The sequence below is a fragment of the Anser anser genome (genome assembly GCF_964211835.1).
Source record: "Anser anser genome assembly, chromosome: 18".
Taxonomy (NCBI): Eukaryota; Metazoa; Chordata; class Aves; order Anseriformes; family Anatidae; genus Anser; species Anser anser.
The window spans coordinates 1,693,744-1,712,150 of record NC_139739.1 but is presented as its reverse complement, the minus strand read 5'-3'; the positions used below and the strand labels follow the sequence as shown (position 1 = coordinate 1,712,150).

At 43.4% G+C, this 18,407-nt stretch overlaps 1 protein-coding gene across 7 annotated transcripts in view; it reads left to right on the top strand.

Annotated features, from left to right (window-relative positions):
- Positions 1-268: 268 nt before the first annotated feature.
- Positions 269-18,407, top strand: part of MYO1H (myosin IH) — a 35,559-nt gene continuing 17,420 nt past the window's right edge. The window contains exons 1-13 of one of the 7 annotated variants that reach the window (XM_083804111.1): positions 269-365; positions 10,742-10,900; positions 11,465-11,580; positions 12,368-12,566; positions 13,019-13,099; positions 13,540-13,719; positions 14,049-14,147; positions 14,486-14,599; positions 14,896-14,967; positions 15,624-15,743; positions 16,076-16,143; positions 16,899-17,004; positions 17,652-17,732. In XM_083804111.1, the coding sequence (XP_083660237.1) occupies positions 324-365; positions 10,742-10,900; positions 11,465-11,580; positions 12,368-12,566; positions 13,019-13,099; positions 13,540-13,719; positions 14,049-14,147; positions 14,486-14,599; positions 14,896-14,967; positions 15,624-15,743; positions 16,076-16,143; positions 16,899-17,004; positions 17,652-17,732 (1,437 nt within the window). In that variant the 5' untranslated portion in view covers positions 269-323. Of the gene's footprint in view, positions 442-5,606; positions 5,774-5,895; positions 6,417-6,455; positions 7,315-8,444; positions 9,679-10,741; positions 10,901-11,464; positions 11,581-12,367; positions 12,567-13,018; positions 13,100-13,539; positions 13,720-14,048; positions 14,148-14,485; positions 14,600-14,895; positions 14,968-15,623; positions 15,744-16,075; positions 16,144-16,898; positions 17,005-17,651; positions 17,733-18,407 lie in introns of those variants that run through there. The other 6 variants (XM_083804113.1, XM_083804115.1, XM_083804112.1 and 3 more) reach the window with 6 other exon arrangements.

Here is an 18,407-nt window from a genome sequence, read left to right as displayed (position 1 = left end):
CACAAACAAGATAACTCCGTATAGAATATATCAAATTTTCCTTTTCTATACTGCTGGTTTATTAAACCAAAACCTTCCTTTCTTCTTTTCTATGGGGGGAGAAATGAGTAGGTTTTACAGCAGCTGCACCCTAGTAGTCATTTTGTAAAGGATCGAGGCTAAGATGGTATTAATGTTTTGCTCCTTTAAAACCTACCTCATCACTTACCTATTTTAGCAGGTTTTCCCTGTTTCAAATGATTAAGTTTCCTCATGTCAGGCATTAAGTAGCCTTTTAACCGTAACAGCCAACACTTCTCCCTGCAGCCTGTACTGCTGTGGGAATGTGCAATGTAGCCAGAGAGGGTAATCTTCTGTTTCAGAAGGTGGGGGTTAATTTTGTTCCTTTCCTGCTCAGCTTGCTTTAGGCTACTTTTTTGTAGCAATATGGAGGAAGTGGGGGTAAGTTCAGAGCTCTTTGCAAGGTTTTATGCTAATATGTGCTTTAAAATGAGAATCTCCAGCTAAATTAGGAGGGACAGCTATCCTGGCAAATTGGGTGCCTGGTTTGGGTTGTGTAGGGGGTAATTATTTTCTTCCTTCTCAAAGAAAAAGAAGTAGAACTGTATCCAGGGTTATTTGGGGTGAGTGGTGTGGCCAAAGGAGGAGGGAAGGAGCTAACTTTCACCTACTTAGAAGTAGGAGGAAAAAAAGGAATGTTTTTCTGATCGGTAGAGAAGGGGACTTGCAACATCTGTATGCGCACCAAAACGCCTGGGAACTCGTATGTGACTGCTTGAGGAGCCCTGACCTTTATTTTAATAACAAAACCAGCATGGGAATAATTGCCCCTGGATGGCCCTGACCTGCGGGTCCTGCTGCACGCAGGATGGGGGAGACCTCCCCCCACTTCTGTACCTAGCACGGAGCAAAAGGAGCTTAGACCCTCTACGGGGGAAGGGGGGTCACAGTACTTCTTCCCTTTCCTTCCCTGTCCTCATCTTGGTAGCCAGTCAACAACAGAGCCCGGTCCTTTTCTCTCACTTGCCTTCAGAGCTGCAAGCAGCCATGGAAGCTCCTTGTGGCTGCTGTGCCCAGATATTTCCTGTTGTCAGAACCAGCTTTCGTGCACTGCAAAGTACCACGAGGGGTAGTAAAGGGACGTCTTCTGAAGATAACCCCATTTCTTTGCTTTAGAGAAAATTATTTTGTATTAAGTCTCACCACGCTGTTGCTTAATGATGCAGGTGGCTTTGAAGCAAGTCTAATTTGTTAACCTTTCTGCTAGGTGTTTTGGCTGGTGGAGTGTAAAAGGCTCTCTCGTGGCTTCAGGTAGTAGCTTCCAGAATGAAGCAATTATGTGGCCCGTTGATAACGTCTTCGTGCTTGACTACTAAATTGAAATGCTTGTTAGCTAAGTGCTTGGTGCACAGAGAGGTCCAGGAAAATTAAAAGCAACGGGGAATGTCTGATAAAGATGTTTTCCGAATCAATTTGAGGGAGGCTTGCTGTTTATTCACAGGAACGCTCCCTTGCCGCACTGTGGCTGCATCTCTAGACTCTGTTGAAATATTACACTTGCCAGTAAATCTGCAGCTAGATAATGAGTCTATTCGCAGCCTCTTCAAATAAACCCTCCGAGCTCTTCCTACCTGTGTACAAAACTGCAGCCTTGGCATCTGATGCTCCTTCAAGCCTGACAAGCCAGGCCCAGAGCAAGTGCACGTTGTAAATTAACGTGAGCGTTTGGGTGACCTTTGCTGTAATTCACGTGAATTAGGTCTCGCGCCGCAGCCGGTGCAGGTGACTGTTTTGCAGGAGTTGTCAAAGGAACCCCTGATTTTTCTTGGCTCTGGTGCAGGGATAAAGACTGCCTTTTGCTGGGGGATGATGAAACAAAAAGCTTGTTTTGGATAGCGATTTGTTGTCCCAGACATTGCTCAGCTTCTCTGCTTTCAGATTCTACACTGATTTGTCACCTCTTGAGCAATGTGATTGTACAGGCCAACGTCTCTTTGCTTTCTGATGTCCAAAGGGTTTTATCATCGGGGCTTGTTAAAATGCTTCTATAGGAGATGTGATATCAGCGTTCATTTCATCTATGGCCTTCTTGCTGTGTCCAAAATTAGGTGTTTGCATTCAGCTTTCCTCTAGTTCTTTTTTGAAGACTTGCCCCTGTAATGTCACGACCACTTGCTAAATGCCATGACAGTGTGTTCATTTTTTTTAAATAAAACAGGACTGCAGCGCTGAGTGATCACGAGGTTTTTGCTATTTTTTTTTTCCCCATCTGGAATTCTATCCTAAGAGTGAAGATAAAAAATGGATTAGACCTCAAATTTGCTTCTCAAACTGATTTTGACATATTTGCTAGTGGCTGCTGATAGTAAATTGCCTGTCTTTGTAGATTTCATTAGCCTTTGGAGATACGGCTAGAAGTACTTAGCGGAATGGAGTACAGAAGGGCTGTCCGCAGCCCTGGGAGCAGCATGCTCCTCGTCACTCGCTGTTCAGACTACAGAAGGAACAATTTGTGCTGCTTGCCATTTTGAGGTATGAGGCTTCTGGCACCGGGGAAGAACGTGACTTGCTTTTTTTTTTTTTTTGTGATTGTGAAAAACCAAGTATTCAAGCTGTGAGAGGAGGAGAAGGTGCCTTTGGTTCCCAGGTGTCTGCGCGGACCTGCAGCCCGGTCGGAGGGCCGGACCTGCTGCCTGCAGCACCACGCAGCCGAGGGAAGTCACTCCATCACTGTTCCTATGCCACGTAAGAATAGTGGTGTGCTTGTTCTGAACAGCCAAACTCCTGACTGAGACCAAAGCAAGCAATAATGGTAAATACAGAGGGACTGCAACCTAATCCAGGCAGAAAAGGTGCTTTTACATCTTCCCTGTAGTTTATTTTAATTTTTGAAAACTTTCCAGAAGCGCCCCTGTCCTGCTATGTGTTCTTTGTAGTTACCAGAGTGAAACTGAGGTCTGAGCTGGGCTCTGGCTTACACAAAAAGCATCGTAGCAAGCAAGGCATCTCTTTCTGGTTATCTGCAAGACTTCTAAATACATCGACCTACTGTTGCTTAATGCTACCCTGTACCATATAGACTGTCAGATGCTCAAGGACTGTCCTTGTCGTTCGTAGAAGCTGAATAAATCTACTCTCACCTCTTTCCAGAAGTTTTAGCTTTTGAATGTTAGCACTCCACCTGAAAATCCTGTGCTATGTTACCTAAGGAATATGTTTTTGGAGCTTCCCAGCAGTTTGTGCTTTCTGATAATTTGTTCTGTTCTGCAAGTAATATTCAGGATTCATTAAGGAGCTGCCTCCGGTCCAGCAGCAGTAGATCCAAGAATGTCAGTGCTGAAGAAATCTCTGGCATTTTTATCTAAAAAAGCCACAGCAGAGAGAGAGAGAGCACGCGGTTTTAGCTGTCGGTCTTCTGTCCTAGCAGGATCTGCAGCTTGCTTTTATGCAGGCTTCCATTTCCCAAGTGAGGTGCGATTGTTGTTTCTTTCCTAGCCGATCAAGTTAGCGTGTCTGGGGTGAGCTAGCAGAATATCTCCTGAATGCAAAACAAGCTGATAAAGCAAACCAATAATTTCTAGCGGTTTTGTAATGTTTTTGTCGATTTAAAGGTTCTGAAGAGGTGTTTTGTGCTGGAAGTCAGGTAGCCTTAACGCAGTGGTGCCTGCTGGCAGCGCTGCAACCTGGGAACACCGATGTTTGCTGGAATTCCTGAGGTGAACTGGGAATTTTGGGGAGAGAAGGGCTGCTTTCGCTAACCTGGCTGAGAGGAGCGGGACTGCTGGCAGCAACCCAAAATTCGAGCTGCTCATATTAACCCGACAGGCAATTGTTTTATTAAAGCTGACACGCTGAATGGGACTCTTTTTAATGATATTCTTTACCTGTCTCATTGTGTTAAAGTGGGGAAAGGACAAGGGGGGGACGAGGAGAGAGCAGGCCGAGGGAGGGCGAGCGATGGCAGGTGGAACCGGGTATCAGGACCGGTTTCATGTATTGAGCCGCCCAGCTTAGCCGATGTAGACCGCATAACAAGAAAGAGTTGCTAAGAACAAATCTCTATTGTTCCTTGTCATCTTTAAATGAGTGTCAAAGTAGGCAGGGGGGCTTTGACCGTTAACCGCACAATTTAGCCTGCCCGTTGTGTCCAGCAGCCCCCACCTCCTTGGAGTTTCTCAGATTAGAAAAGAAGGCCTCAGTCCCTTATAAATGGGCCAACTCTTCTCCTTTGTGTGCAGACTGCCCAGTGTGAAATCTGCAGTGACGTTAAATGTTTTCTAATGAATAATTACTGAAAGGAAATGGAGGAATATATGTGTAATGGATTGTAGCGCATTAAAATGTTTTATTTTGCGCACAAAAATGTTGTCCTTCACAAGCACCACGATTGTTTCAGAAAGCCTTTTGTGGGGGTTTGATTCTCAATGGATTATCTGTGAGCTCTTACATTTCAAATAGAAATCAAAAGGGTCCTTTGGCAAACTAATGTTTTTCAAAATGGCAGCCATGAAGCCCATTTAGTATTTAAAGTTTGGGTTTTAAAGAAATGTTTGAACTCTGGAGATTTTCTCACTTTTTTTCTTTCTTTTGATTTATGAAAGTGAAGTAGTTCACCTCGACCTCCCTTCTATTGAGAAAGACAGACAGTCACCCTTTAACAAGTCTATAGTAGGCTATTCCCTGGATACAGACAAGAGGCCTTAAGAATTGTTGGCGTTTCCCTAGGCTGTTGATTAACCTTAAAACCCTCTTACTCTGTATTCTTTTGAGAAGAAATTAGGTTACAATGTGTAATTTTTTCCACAGTATAATTGTATTTATGAATTCTGCTAGCTTGAAAAGTGTGTACAGTAGCTCAAGATGTCCCGAGTGCTGCCTTACAGACCCGCAGCATCACTCTTCTGCAGTGCCTCTGTGTTTTCAAGCACAGTTGATGTGCGGTGTTTCAGTTTCTGTATAAATGTGGAAGAGGCTTCCAGAGATATAGGGGCTTGTCTAACTGAAATGTCTAAAAAAAATAATAGTAGTAATAATCTTGGGCTTTTTTTATGGTTATGCTGCAATCAGACCAACGTAGCGTGGTCACTTGATATAGATCTGATGTGCTTTAGTGGGTTTTATATGCAATTCTGGTTTATCTGAAAATTACTCTGAATGGTTTAATTCTTACGAGCCACACCAAAGCTTCAACAGTAGGAGGGAAGCATTTCCCTGTCGCCCTGGGCTCGCCATTATTCCAGGGTGGTAACGCACTGCTTCAAGCCTTATTGTCAGGTGTAGGGCAGTACCGGCTCCTCGATGCTCACCGAACCCCAATTCCCTTTGGGGAAGGCAGGACGGGGTCCGGGCTGCTCTCGGAGCAGGTGCTGTGCAGGCAGCTGCGTTCAGCCCCGCGGCACGCTGTAATCCTGACCTTGAGGGTGCTGCCAGGGTTGAGGGAGGGCACATGATTGCCAGAGCCCGTCCTCGCCCTCCTGCTGACCTTGCCAACGGGGCAAGCAGGCTGTGCTTTCAGCAGGGTTGTCTGTCTTGCAGAATGTCTTTTATTTTCTTTTATTTTTTAACTGCTTTTTATAATCAAGCTCTGTCACTGCCTTTTTGGACAGCCTCTTCGGAGAGCCTTAGGTGGAGGAAGGTGGAGCGCAGCCTAAGGAGTTTCCTTGGTGTAATCCTTGCGGTGCCTCCGTACCGTTTTGAGGAGCCTTAATGAGCAAATTCCTGTTGAGCACAAGGGGTGCAGGCCTGGGTCAAGGAGCGCTGCCCGTTGCAGTGAGTGAGTATTTCCAAAACAGAGCTCTGACGTTTCTAAAGGAATCTGTTAGCAGCGCTGCTCCAAGCTCATCTGTCTTGGGCAGACTCGAGGCTCATTTCTATTTTAAATCAGATGGCTCCAGAGATGCCTGCTTACTGCGCGGCATTCTTGTGGCATGAGTTGTATTTGCTGAGATCTCAAGGGTGTAACAACAGAAGAACAGGCAAAAAGGTCATAAACGTTTGGCATCACAATAGATTTTCTAGAATGCCAGCTGGAAACAGAGTTGAACAAATAGACTGAAGTGTGCCTCAGGATCCTTGTGTCCAGCATTAAATAAGGCTCTGATTTTTGGTGGGGGTGGGAAGCCTTATTGCAGAGACTGTAACACAAGTGTGCTCCTGTCAGTAAGAATTATCTTTTGCTGTTAGCAAAAACTGATTCCGTTGGGAAATGGATGGTTTTAAATAAACTGTCTGTTAAACAGGGGTCTTTCCACTTGTCTATTAGAAATATAAATGACTGAGGTTTTTAATTTTAAGTCTTGAACATTCCTGTTACAATCAGCGTTTACTAGCTGAGGACAAATCAGAAATGTTTTTGCCCTGCTCAGCTCCCCAGATCTTACTGTTCACCTTTTTCCTCAATGACTCCGAGCCATCAGGTAAGTTCTTTACTTCTTAACGTTGCTGTAAGAGACCAGGCAGAGATACTCTGTGGCTCGGGAAGGGTCCTTCCGCTTCTGCAGACCCTTAGGTTGCTCCGAGTTCCTTTTGAAGGACGCCTTCGTTATTTGGTGAGGTTGGGCTCGGGTGTGAAGCTTCTCAAATACAGAGCCGTTACAGGATTGTGGTTGAACGGAAGCGAGAGGTCACTCTCACGGCTACTTGTGGATCACTGGCTGCCCAAATGGAGGGATTTGCTGCCCACCATTGCTTATGCAGAGGAATAATCTTGGGGAGATGCTTGTTGATGTCTTTGACTGGCAGGTAGAGGAGGAGGAGGAGGAGGGAGGGAGCGAGCTGGCACCGTGTGACAGTCAGCACTGATCACAGTCCAGGCTGAAAAGTCATTTTGGGGTGGCAGGGTGGGGGGAACCTGCCTTGATGCACGTGAAAAAGGGGAAAACCTGTAGAAACTTCAGACAGCAAATTAAAATGGGTTTCGTAGTGACCTCTAGTGGGGAGCGAAGGTGGAAAGGGAACGAGCCGGGGGTGGTGTGTTTTGTACCCGGCTTTGCTCACATTAACCATCAGAAGGCTGGAGTCTATTGCCTTGCCTTCGAACTCAGGCTTCTGCCCCTTGACAGTATCTTGCAGGACCATTTGATGAGATTTTAAGCATAAACCTCATCGCAGCTCGAGCGCTGCCAGCTTGTTCGATAATTCATTAAGCAGCGAGGGTGTTAGGATCTGTGCCCAAGGAGGAAGGCGAGCAGCCAGCGGACACACGATCCCGGGTATCAGTGGGCCTTACCTTCAGCCTGTTAACTCTTCATGGCAGAAGAGCGTTTTGGAGAAGGAGTTGGCAGGAGATGGCACACTGCGGCTTGGGTGGCAGAGGTAAAGTGGGAAGGAAAAAGACTTCTGAATTTGTAGGGCGGTGTTAAGGAAATTCAACGTCTCGGGCAGGTCGGGACGGCTCGGGGGTGAGCAGCGGAGTCCTGAGAAGATTTTCTGCTGTTGTGGTGGGAATTGGCGTCCTTGTAGATGGACACAATAAATCTAGAGTTTGGTGGCTTGTGTGACCCTTTGCTAGAGGTACGGGTGCTTGCCTGACTGAACGGGTATGAGGACACTCGAAAGATGCTCTGGGACAGATGGTGCCCAACTAAAGCTCTGACCTCTTCTCGTGTTTGCATGGGCAGCACGTAGCGTGGTGTGTTTCCTCAGTGCTTCCAAAATAACAGGGGCATCATAACTGATCCCCTTCTTCCCCTGTACATTGATCTCTTCAGTTCTATGCCAATCAAATAAACAACAAAATTAACTTAGGAGCCTGTCTTAAAACTAAGTTCTGAGCCTCTGGCAAAGATAAGTAAGAATTTTGTGAATTTTGCTTGTTTTTCCTTTTTTTTTTTAATTTCTTCTTTAATAACTGTTCCTTGCCAGAACTTGTTTCTTTGTTAAAAACCGGTACAAATTTTGTCAAACAAAATAGCCTGTTGCTCCTGACCTTATTTTAGCTCCTACTAAAGGAGCACATCTCATGAATTTGTTTTGATACACTTTAGCTCCTGGTAGTTCTGTGTTGATAGACAAATCCCCGTGTGAAACAAAGAAGCCCTCACCGTAGTTAGGGATAGGTTTTCTGATAGAGGTTGTATCTCAGTAGGCAAGAAAGAACTCTTGACGCTTACAGCTAAGTGATGAGGAAAAGAAAATAATCCTTTAAAAAGAGCAGTCAGCAGTGTCTTGCTGGTGTAATGCGTACCGATGAGTCCTGCCGAGGTATCTGTTACTGGGGATAACACCAGGTAAGCACAAAACTTCCAGAAGTCTGTTTGTGGGGGGGACAGGGTGCTAAGTAGTGCTGCGATAATAAAATTGTCTGACCTCAGCGACAACGGAATGCTCAGAAAATCTGAGCACAAAGTCGCCCAGAAAAGAGTATGGGATTTTTAAGAGGGAGCAGTGTCACTTACCCATTAACATACGAGTGAAAGAATTAGGTTAAAGAAACCTGATCAGCTAGATAGCTGCTGTGGTTTCAGCCTTGTTCTTTCACGTTTCCAAGCTTGGAAAGAAGGTAAAATTCTCTTGTTCAGTTTGTCCCCAGTGCTTGCTCAGGAGGACAAATGCACCTGAAGTGCCAGCAGGCATTGTGTAGGACATCTTTCTAACAAAATGATAAACTCTAACCTTGTCAGGCAGCCACTGTGCTATCACCAAATCGGAGTGAAAAAGTGAGTATCAACAAGTATCAACAAGTTCAAGGGAAAAAATAAGGGAAGCAGTGTAGGCTATGATATTGTTGATTCTGTAATTCCTTAGGTGAATCTTAGTTTAGAGCGTTCTGTTTAAAAATCTTTGCTTGGCCTGGTCCGAGGTATCTGTAGGGGAAGGAGGGTTTCAGAGCGTTCTTATTTTGATTAATGCTGTACATATATTTTGAAAGTGTTGAAGCTGTTCAAGTGTTCTTTTTGCTAGTAATAATTCTGTCAAAGAACTGCTTTACCCTAGGACAAAAATCAGGTAGCTTCTTACTCAGACTGCCAGAAATAGCTTGCAACAGTAACTCCCAGGTGAAGGAAAACAACGTTGGAGGAAGGTAAGAGGCTTCGTATGCTATAAGCCCTAAAAGAGGTAGTGTGGGATACTCCAGATGAGAGTGCTCCTCCCGTATGTCACATTAATATCCAGCAGTTGGGTAGAAATGTCTGGATGGGTCTAATTCAGGACATAATGGCTTCGGTGTCCTGGTCTGGTACTAGTGGCTGCTGACTGACGTGCCACGTGTGCTTTCATTGCGTACTGGAGAGACATACTGGGAGTACGGAAGGCTTATGCTGCAGCAGCCAGGCCAAAGCCTCTGTTTTAAAAATGGATTTGCGATTAAATTCGTAATGCTTATGCACTGAAATTTTGCGTCTAAATCGAAGTGTCCCAAGTGCTGTCGTCTTCCACCAGTGCTTATGCTGAAAGCCTGCCTCCAAAGTCAGGGCTTGCCAAAAGTTAGCAGAAACATTTTACATCCTGCCATCTCTGTCTTTTAATACGTGTTCAAAATCTTACGCACTATCTTCTTGAGCAGTGGAGCAGCAAAAAAAAAAAAAAATCCAATGTCATGAAGGGCAATATGAGAATAGCAAATGTGCTGGGCTTATGGCCACGCTTCTGGATCTGAGGAACTGCTGCGTGTGTTCAGCTGAGGGTTACTCAGCCTGTTTCTCTCACGTAATTTGCAAAGCCCAGGAACTCTAAAAGGTAAGTTGCTCAAAACATTAACTGCCTTTTTGTCATAAGGAAAGCATTTATTTTATACCATAGAGCAGGAATTATTCTATGAACTGTGTATTCTCTGTATTTTAAAAAATACGTTGTTACTATAGAATAAAGAATATCCCATTTGCCTGTTTGCTAACATGAAATTATCAGCTTGGCTTAATTAAAAACAACAAATATAGAATTAATTTGTATAGCCTTTGAAACAAGAGCTTGATCCACAGCAATATTTTCAATATAAAGTCAGATTTCACGATAAAGAATTGGAAGGGGAGCATGCAAAGGGATTATGTTTGGTCATTGATCTCCTTTCTGCATATTTCAGCCTTTTGAGAAGCAGGTTGGGGACGCTAATAAAGATTTAGCTGTTTTTATTCTAAATCAATGTTTGATTACTTTTATCAAATCAGCGGAAATGGCTTTTCACATCACAGACCTCTCGCTGGTGTGTGGAGACACCTGCTGCCCAAATCTGAAAGCTGACTGATCTGCTTCTGGAACCCATCTGTAATCATGAAGCAGTCTTGTTCAGTGTTCTGTAGGATTCATCTTTGCGGTTAGAGGTCTAGTCAAATGCCACCTTTTCAGGAGATTCTCAGTTTTCATAGTTACATCCGTGTACAGTTTTTATCTGTGTAAAGTAGTTTCTACACCACTAGCAAGTACGATATATTCTGCTGTTCCCTGCCAACTTTGTGCTTGCAACTGCTTTGCCTAGATTGAGTTAATGAAGTGTCCCCGATCATACTCAGATCTCTGGAGCTCGGTTTGTTTCAGACAACTATTCTAATAGCGAGGGCTTCCTGGAAGCTTTGGTCTTCCTCTCTGATCACAGTAATGGATCTCTGGCTTCCTGACTATAAAGAAATTAGAGCGCAGACTTGTCTGGCATGGAATTGCTGTCTTTGGGAGAGGTGTTAGTAACACCTTGCTGTTATCTGTGCAAGCTTGACTTGGCCCTGCGGTATGGGGAAGGACTTACCTGACCTCTAGGATCCCTGCCAGCCGTCTCCTAAGCCTGTATCACACCACCTTTGTGTTGTAGAAAGAAGAGGTGGAAGATAATACCGACGCAAACATGGAAGGGGCTTTGATAGCCCGGGACAGAGTTGGGGTGCAGGACTTTGTGCTTCTGGACTCCCACACCAGTGAGACCTCTTTCCTGAACAATCTTCGCAAGCGATACCAAGAGAACCTCATCTATGTAAGTACGTGGTCTAGTGCGAGAGTTGGTCATGTGGATTCATGCAGGCTGCAGTAGGTTGAAGGGGGGTGTCTGCATATGTATACCCCACCTAGATAGGATTTAAGCTAATGCTGCAGGGGCAGGAAGAACTATCAATACAGAGAACACTGAGCACACTCTTCCAGCTTTGGTTTCATTGAGCAGAGAGACAATAAACCTTGTTAGGTGTTGGTAGTAACCAGCAGAGTAGTAATATAAGGCTGTACACTTGCTTTTGTCATTCCACTCCACTATCAGTGGGGTAGGCTTTGGAAGTTTAGTATTGACTTTGAGGTTTGGAAATGGTAAAGCCAGTAGATGAGGGTTTTCTGTTTTGTTTTTTTTTGTTTGTTTGTTTGTTTTTGGGAGGGGGAAGGTGTGTTTAGGGGGAGAAGGGAGGTTGTTGTGCTTTTTTTCCCATTCTGTGCCATCTTTTTCAGTTGTTTTTGCGTAATGTCCTGATGTACTTGACTCTTCTTTCAGGAGCTGTCATTCTAGTGATGGTACAGATTTCCTACCTGTATATGGTCTTTCTCCCTGCAGACATACATTGGTACTCTTCTTGTATCTGTCAACCCTTACAAAGAGCTGGATATCTACACAGTGACACAGATGCAGCTTTATCGAGGGGTGAACTTTTTTGAACTGCCACCACATCTGTAAGTAGAACCCTTAAAACTTCAGCTTATATTAATATGTTGGATTTCCTCTGTAATGCTGTGTACTAGCAACAAGGTTATGTATCCAGAGTCACTAGGTCTGGTGGATGCTGATATTTTTATCTTTCAGTAGGTGAGGTTGTATTTGCTTCTGTCTTCTAGCTGACTGTGAGAATAAAAGGGGAACAGAAGAACTGCAGAAGTGATATTGGGGGAACTGTAGGAAACAAGACACTGAGATAGTCCTGTGCGTGCCTTCAAGACTAGCGTAATGCTCATGTACAGCATCCCATTGGGCTTCCCCAGAAGGGGGAGGAAATCTGAAATTCAGAATTCTCAGCCAGATTTTTTTTTTCGTGTTTGGAAGTTGTCAGGTGATTTGAGTTGGTTGGGTTTTGTTTTTGGTTTTCCTCCTTTTTCTTTGCTAATTAGCACATACGATGAAGGGTCCACTACTGGTTATTTTTGTATCTATCTCTATAAGCAGAAGTTGGGATTTTCCCTCTGCTGGAACCAAAACTCTGCTTTAGAAGAGGGAGTCTTTACTGCCTGTAAACTACATTCACCATAAATACATGCAGCCCATTTAAATCCTGTAGCAACAGCAGAAGAAGAACAAGCCTTGTCTGTCCCTCAGAAACTGTTTTTACTGTGAGATTCTAGGTTGTAGACTCTTGTTTTGAGCCCTGCTTTCCCATCACATCCAATGCCTGTAATGTTAACTGAGGCATACACACCTTTCTGATGGATGCTTCCTCTCTGAATACTACTTGTGATCCTCATTCAGATATGCCATAGCTGACAATGCCTACCGGGTGATGTGCAGTGAATACAACAACCATTTCATCCTCATCTCTGGGGAGAGTGGAGCTGGAAAGACAGAGGCTTCCAAGAAGATCTTGCAGTACTATGCAGTAACCTGTCCAACTACAGAGCAGCTGCAGATCGTCCGTGATCGTCTGCTGCTGTCCAATCCTGTTCTGGAGGTAAAAACTAAATGGACATAATGAAAAGAGTTGTTGATGGCTTCACTCCACAAGACTTTCATGCCTGTCTATACACTTGTGCTACAAAGAGGCCGTTCCTGGATGCAATGTCTGAGAAAATGCTTAGGATTTAATGTCATTTAATATTTAGAAATTTTAAACTTGGTTTAATACTGGAGAATAGCTGAAACTGGGAGTATGAAGAAACTGTACACCATACAAGAGTTCCTTGTGGCTTCAGTTACAGTTTACACTAGAAAGAGACATAATTTGTTTAGCTGAGTTCCAATTAAAGCTATGGAATACATTAGTTCATGTTTCTTTAATCCCTCTAGATTCTGTAGCGAGTCTCAGCTGATGCAGCAAACCTTTGTAACTGGAACTCTGTCCTATTTTGGGTGTCAGGTTCTCGATAAGATGAGAAGTGACTCAATTTATCTATTTATCCATAGGCTTTTGGAAATGCAAAAACTCTGCGTAATGACAACTCAAGTAGATTTGGGAAATACATGGATATCCAATTTGATTTTAAGGTGAGAACAAACTTAATGGACCGTTATTAAAGCAAGCTGTATCAGTGAACCTCTTGGACACTTACCAGGCAGCAGAGGATTTATTAAGGCTTACTAGCACTGCAGATTTCTGACCTTATTTTTACAGGTCGTGCATTTTGTAAGTAAGGTGACTAGTTATATATCCTGAAAGCTTCCTACTTTACTGGCAATGCTGCTGCTGGTACTCAGTGGGAACTTAATATATATATATTGCAAAGCATAAGCTGCACTAGAAGGACAGAAAACTCTTTACATACAGCTTGTACTGCTGTTGGATACTAACTCTTAAACAGAAAAAGATAGCAGGTAAGTAACAGCAGTAATGTGCATCTCCTGATGCTGCTTCTTCCTCCTAAGAACAGCTGTCTCAGTGATGTCACTTAGCTTCTGGTGTTGATCTGACTGCTTTGTTTTGCTAGGGAGCTCCGGTAGGAGGGCACATCCTCAGTTACCTGATTGAGAAGTCCCGAGTTGTCCATCAAAACCACGGAGAGAGGAATTTCCATATTTTCTACCAGCTATTAGAGGGTGGAGACAAGGATCTTCTTTGTTGGCTTGGGCTGGAGCGCAACCCCCAGAAGTATGCTTATCTCATACAGGTCAGTGACAATTTCTCTCTCCCCCACTTCTGGAATTGTAGGGATCTCCAAATGCAGCTTTACTCACTTACCAAGACTGTGCTCTGCAAACCACTGAGATCATCTCCCTGTTTGTCACGTTAGGATGAAACTCAGAGGCAGACTGTTTGCGAACATCTGCTTTTGTAGCAGGAACTGTTCTAACTGTGATGGCCTAAGGGTGCAGACTGCATCTATACAAGCTGAAGAAAAGTGGAAATGAAAGTGTTGTGGCCAGGCTGTGTTTGTTGTTGCTGATAAAATTGCTTTACCAACAAATTTTATTAATTTATCTTTCTCTTAATGTGTAGGGTCGATGTGCCAAAGTGTTTTCTATTAATGACAAGAATGACTGGAAAATAGTCCGCAAAGCTTTTTCTATCATTGACTTTACCGAGAAAGATTTAGAGGTAAGAAAATTAAAAGGGAATGAGCCTACTAAAGTGAATACAATGTAAGCGGTGCGGTGTTCTCTTTGAAAGTGACGGAAGCAGTCCTGCTTGGGAGATGTGTTAAGGATGGAATAGGACATCTTTTTCAAGGGGTGAGGTGGAGGGTGGAGTGAGTAAGGAACATTATTGCTTGGTACAGTGTGATACTTTTGGTGGTAGCATATCTGAAACAGATTGTCCGACTCACCTCCTTCAGCCTAGCCATACTCTGTGTATGAGCACGTGCAGAGAAAGTTAGTACCATTCCATGGAGCTGTGGCAACCTGTTTTCTAATGGTGTATTTCTCTTTTATTAGCATCTCTTTGGAATTGTGGCTAGTGTCCTGCACCTGGGGAACATTCAGTTTGAAGAAGATAGCAACGGACATGCCATCATTCGCAACGGCACTCAGATCAAATGGATTTCAAAGGTATCTCTCACTTCCCAGGTAGTGTTAGTATTACAAGCGGTATGAAGAAAGACTTAACCATGCTGTTTCTTTATCTCTTTGAGTCTGTTCCCCAAAGCAGACACAGCTATATAAATACCTAGGTCTTGCTATAAATGCTCTCCAACTGTAGGGCCCTTTATTTTTTCCCCCATAGCACAGTGTGTGAACACTTGAATGGGGGGGGGGGGAAGACGACATATGCCCTAACAATCACACAATACTTTTTAAGCAATCTCCTGTTGGCCATCCTGAGAGCAGTATTTATTCCTTTACAGCTACTAGGTGTCCACTTGTCCATTCTGCAAGAAGCCCTCACCCATCGGAAGATCGAAGCCCGATCTGAAGAGGTACCGAGTAGTCCTGTGTAACCCTAGCAGCTGGGAGCCACTGCAGCTAGTGGTAGTGACAGATGAGGAGCTCTGTTCTCAGCAGTGTAAAAACAGATAACTTTGGCTGTCCTCACCCATATTTCCTTGCTGTTCTAGCCTGAGACTTTAATACTAGGAATATATATTGATATATAGTTTTGAATTTTACTGCTGAATGACGTAGTAACTATTAATAAGCTAGGATAAGACACATGCAAGCAGTGTGTATTTGAGCCAATCTCCTTTTGTTTTGTCCCTGAAGTGCTTCTTGGGAAACTAGACTGCATGAATAGAGGAAAGCTCTGATATAAAGTGTTCTTTGAGCATTTTGTACAAAGCTTAATAAAATAAAACTAGAAGGAACTCAGAATACTCTTCCTCACTTTTCTGTATTTAATACTCTGAAATGCAGTATCACAGTCCTGCTGGCGTGTGGAGATGTACCAGACTGAAATAATTGAAATAATGACAGTAGTAAATAAAGATCTAAGTAGTCACAGTTCAGATATCCCGCAGCTCAGAGTTCAGCTTACAGCAATTACTGGTTCTCCAAGCCAGAAGTGTGAACTGGTTTTGCAGAAGTTTGCTCTTATTGGTTGTGTTATTTATTGTATCTGTCAAACCTTTATTTTTAGGTCCTAAGCCCATTGAATGTGGATCTGGCATTCTATGCTCGGGATGCAGTTGCAAAGGCAATTTATGGACGGACTTTCACTTGGCTAGTCAACAAAATTAATGGCTCTCTAGCCAACAAGGTTAGTAACTTGTCTAGTGTCCACCTAGACACTGAGCAGAGTTCTTCCAGTGGGGCCCTACAGCGCTCGTTGCCAAATATCTTGGGCACTTTGTAATTGATGTAGAGGCATCCCACAGCTCTAAGCTGGAAAACTGTTTAGTTAAGTGTGAAGTGTGGAAGGTGGTATGTTAAATAGTTTTAGCAGTTAACTACCTGCTTTGATGTGGCCACTCCATTGGCGTGTGACATGAAGTTCTGAAAGTGAAAGTTTAAAATTTACATGAAAAAAGAACATGAAATCATGCAAAGAAGCATCAGCTAAACAACAGTTACAAATGGTGTCTTTAACAGGATTCAACTCGGAAAACAGTTATTGGCCTGCTGGATATCTATGGTTTTGAAGTGCTGGACACAAACAGGTAACAACAGTTCCTGAGACCTGGGGTAATCTGTCCTCATGGCCAGAGCATGTGCTGAATGCTACAGGGCTTCTTGAGCACAGTCTTGTCCCAGCAAAAACACACTACAGGTGTCTGCAAATGCTCTGGATTAGCTGATCCCTGTAGTGAAAGCTTTAGCTAAGTCTGCTTGCCCTGATTTAAGCCATTGCTGTAACAGTGTAGAAAGAGTGTATGCAGTATGTACACAAGAGGAAGTTTTAAGGCTTTAAAAACTACAAGCACATTAAAAAGTAGCTTTCTGAAGTCAAATACAATTCTGTTTTTCCTAATCACTTCAGGCCCATCATAAATTTTCAAGTGAAGGAGTGCTGTGGAGATGCCAGCAATACCAGCTGCCCGAGTTCTAGGTTTTTGTGACCTAAATGAGCTCTCTGATGCCCAGCCTAGCGTCCTGGGTAGGTGCTGGGACTTCAGGTTTGCAGCACAGCTGATAAGATTCATTTCTAGTGTAACAGAGGCAGGCCTGACCAATTCTTCCCTCTGTCTCCCCACCCACACAAGACCTCTAATCTGGTTACAGTGTTAAGGAGCAGGTAGATAAAAGGGAGCAGTTACTTTAAAATAATTAAATAACTTGTTTTTCATTAAAAAAACTGTGGGGTTTGATCTGCTGAGGAGTAGACTTTGACTGGGAAACAGTAGGTTGTGGTGTGAGAAATAAGATTGTATTCATGAAATAATTAAAAACTAATTCTCGCTTAACAACTCTGAAGCTTTGAGCAGTTCTGCATTAATTACTGCAATGAGAAACTCCAGCAGCTGTTGATTGAGATGACCTTGAAAGCAGAGCAGGAGGAGTATGAACTGGAAGGAATAGAGGTAATTTATTATTCCCCCACCCCTCTTATTCCTTTGAACAGCCGTTACACAGAACGCTTTTGATCATCCATGAAGAAGGCATCTTGCTTTGTTTAATTGTCATGTTTTCTTCTGCCCACATGGAAAACTATCCTTTTTGTATATTTATATACTCATTTTAAATACTTCCCCTGTAAATCTATTCTGCTTCAGTGTGTACCGGTCGTTCTTTCACCCAGGAGAACATTCGCAAATCTGGACAGTTCATCTGTGTATTGGTCATATGAGATGTGTAGGATAGCCGTGGATCCCATTCTGTAACCATTCTTATAGTGCAATTCAGCCTAGACTTAATTTGCATCACCTTTGAAAGGAGTAGGACAGTGCCCCAAACTCAAAAGGTTAACAGGCACAATATCCTTGTAGAAATGAACTCCACAGTGCAAGACATTGAAAGAGGGAGTGCACTAACATAGAGAATAAGAGGATTGTCTAGGCTGCTGAGAACAGGAAGACTGTAATGTGGGGGGAATGGATTGCTGGGCTTGGTTCTAACCTGCTATACTGATCTTCAGTGGGATCAGAGCCTGGCCCTAAAGAACTTAAAAATTGCTAGGAAAAGACTTCCCTCCCTATAAACCTTTTATTTTTTCTCCTTTTATTTCCAGTGGGAACCAATTCCGTATTTTAACAATAAGATCATCTGTGACTTGGTTGAGCAGAAGCATAAAGGAATAATCTCCATTCTGGTGAGAACAGAGTCTGTGCTACTTAAATTATCGTGCCTGCCTGTGCTCTATTGTAATGGTTCATAATAACTTTTTTTTTCTAATTATGTGATGGTTCTGCATTATTCAGAACCAAATGAATAACCAGACTTTATCAAAGACCCTGAAGTAGAATATCCACTTGTTTAAAAAAAAAAATGTGGATTTTAAAAGAACTATGCTGCTTCCACAGCAACTTTCTCTGCTGGATAAAAGACCTAGATCTCTCTCTCTCTCTCTCTCTCTCTCTCTCTCTCTCTTTCTCCTACCTGAAGCCAGCTATCCAGACTCTTGTAGAAGTGAAGGACAATCCATCCCATCTATGTGCTTATGTGACTTGCTAGTCTTGATGCCTGATGTTTCAGAAGGGTTCAGGCAGGAAGGAAGAATGCGAGCTGCCTTCCTCCTCCTGAGCTCCTGGTCTTGCTCTTGTTTACTTTCCCTTCTGTTGTTACTGCTCCTAAACTGCTGATCTGAAGGAGCCACCCTTTGTGCCTTCATAGGGATGGCAGGAGAAGTAGGAGAGGCTGAAGGGAACTCTCCCTGGAGTTTTTCATGAGGATGCTATTTTGCAATACCAAATAACCTTTTTCATTTCAATTAATTGTGCAGCTCCACATGGAAGAGACTTGAGCACACAAGTTACTATGATGATGA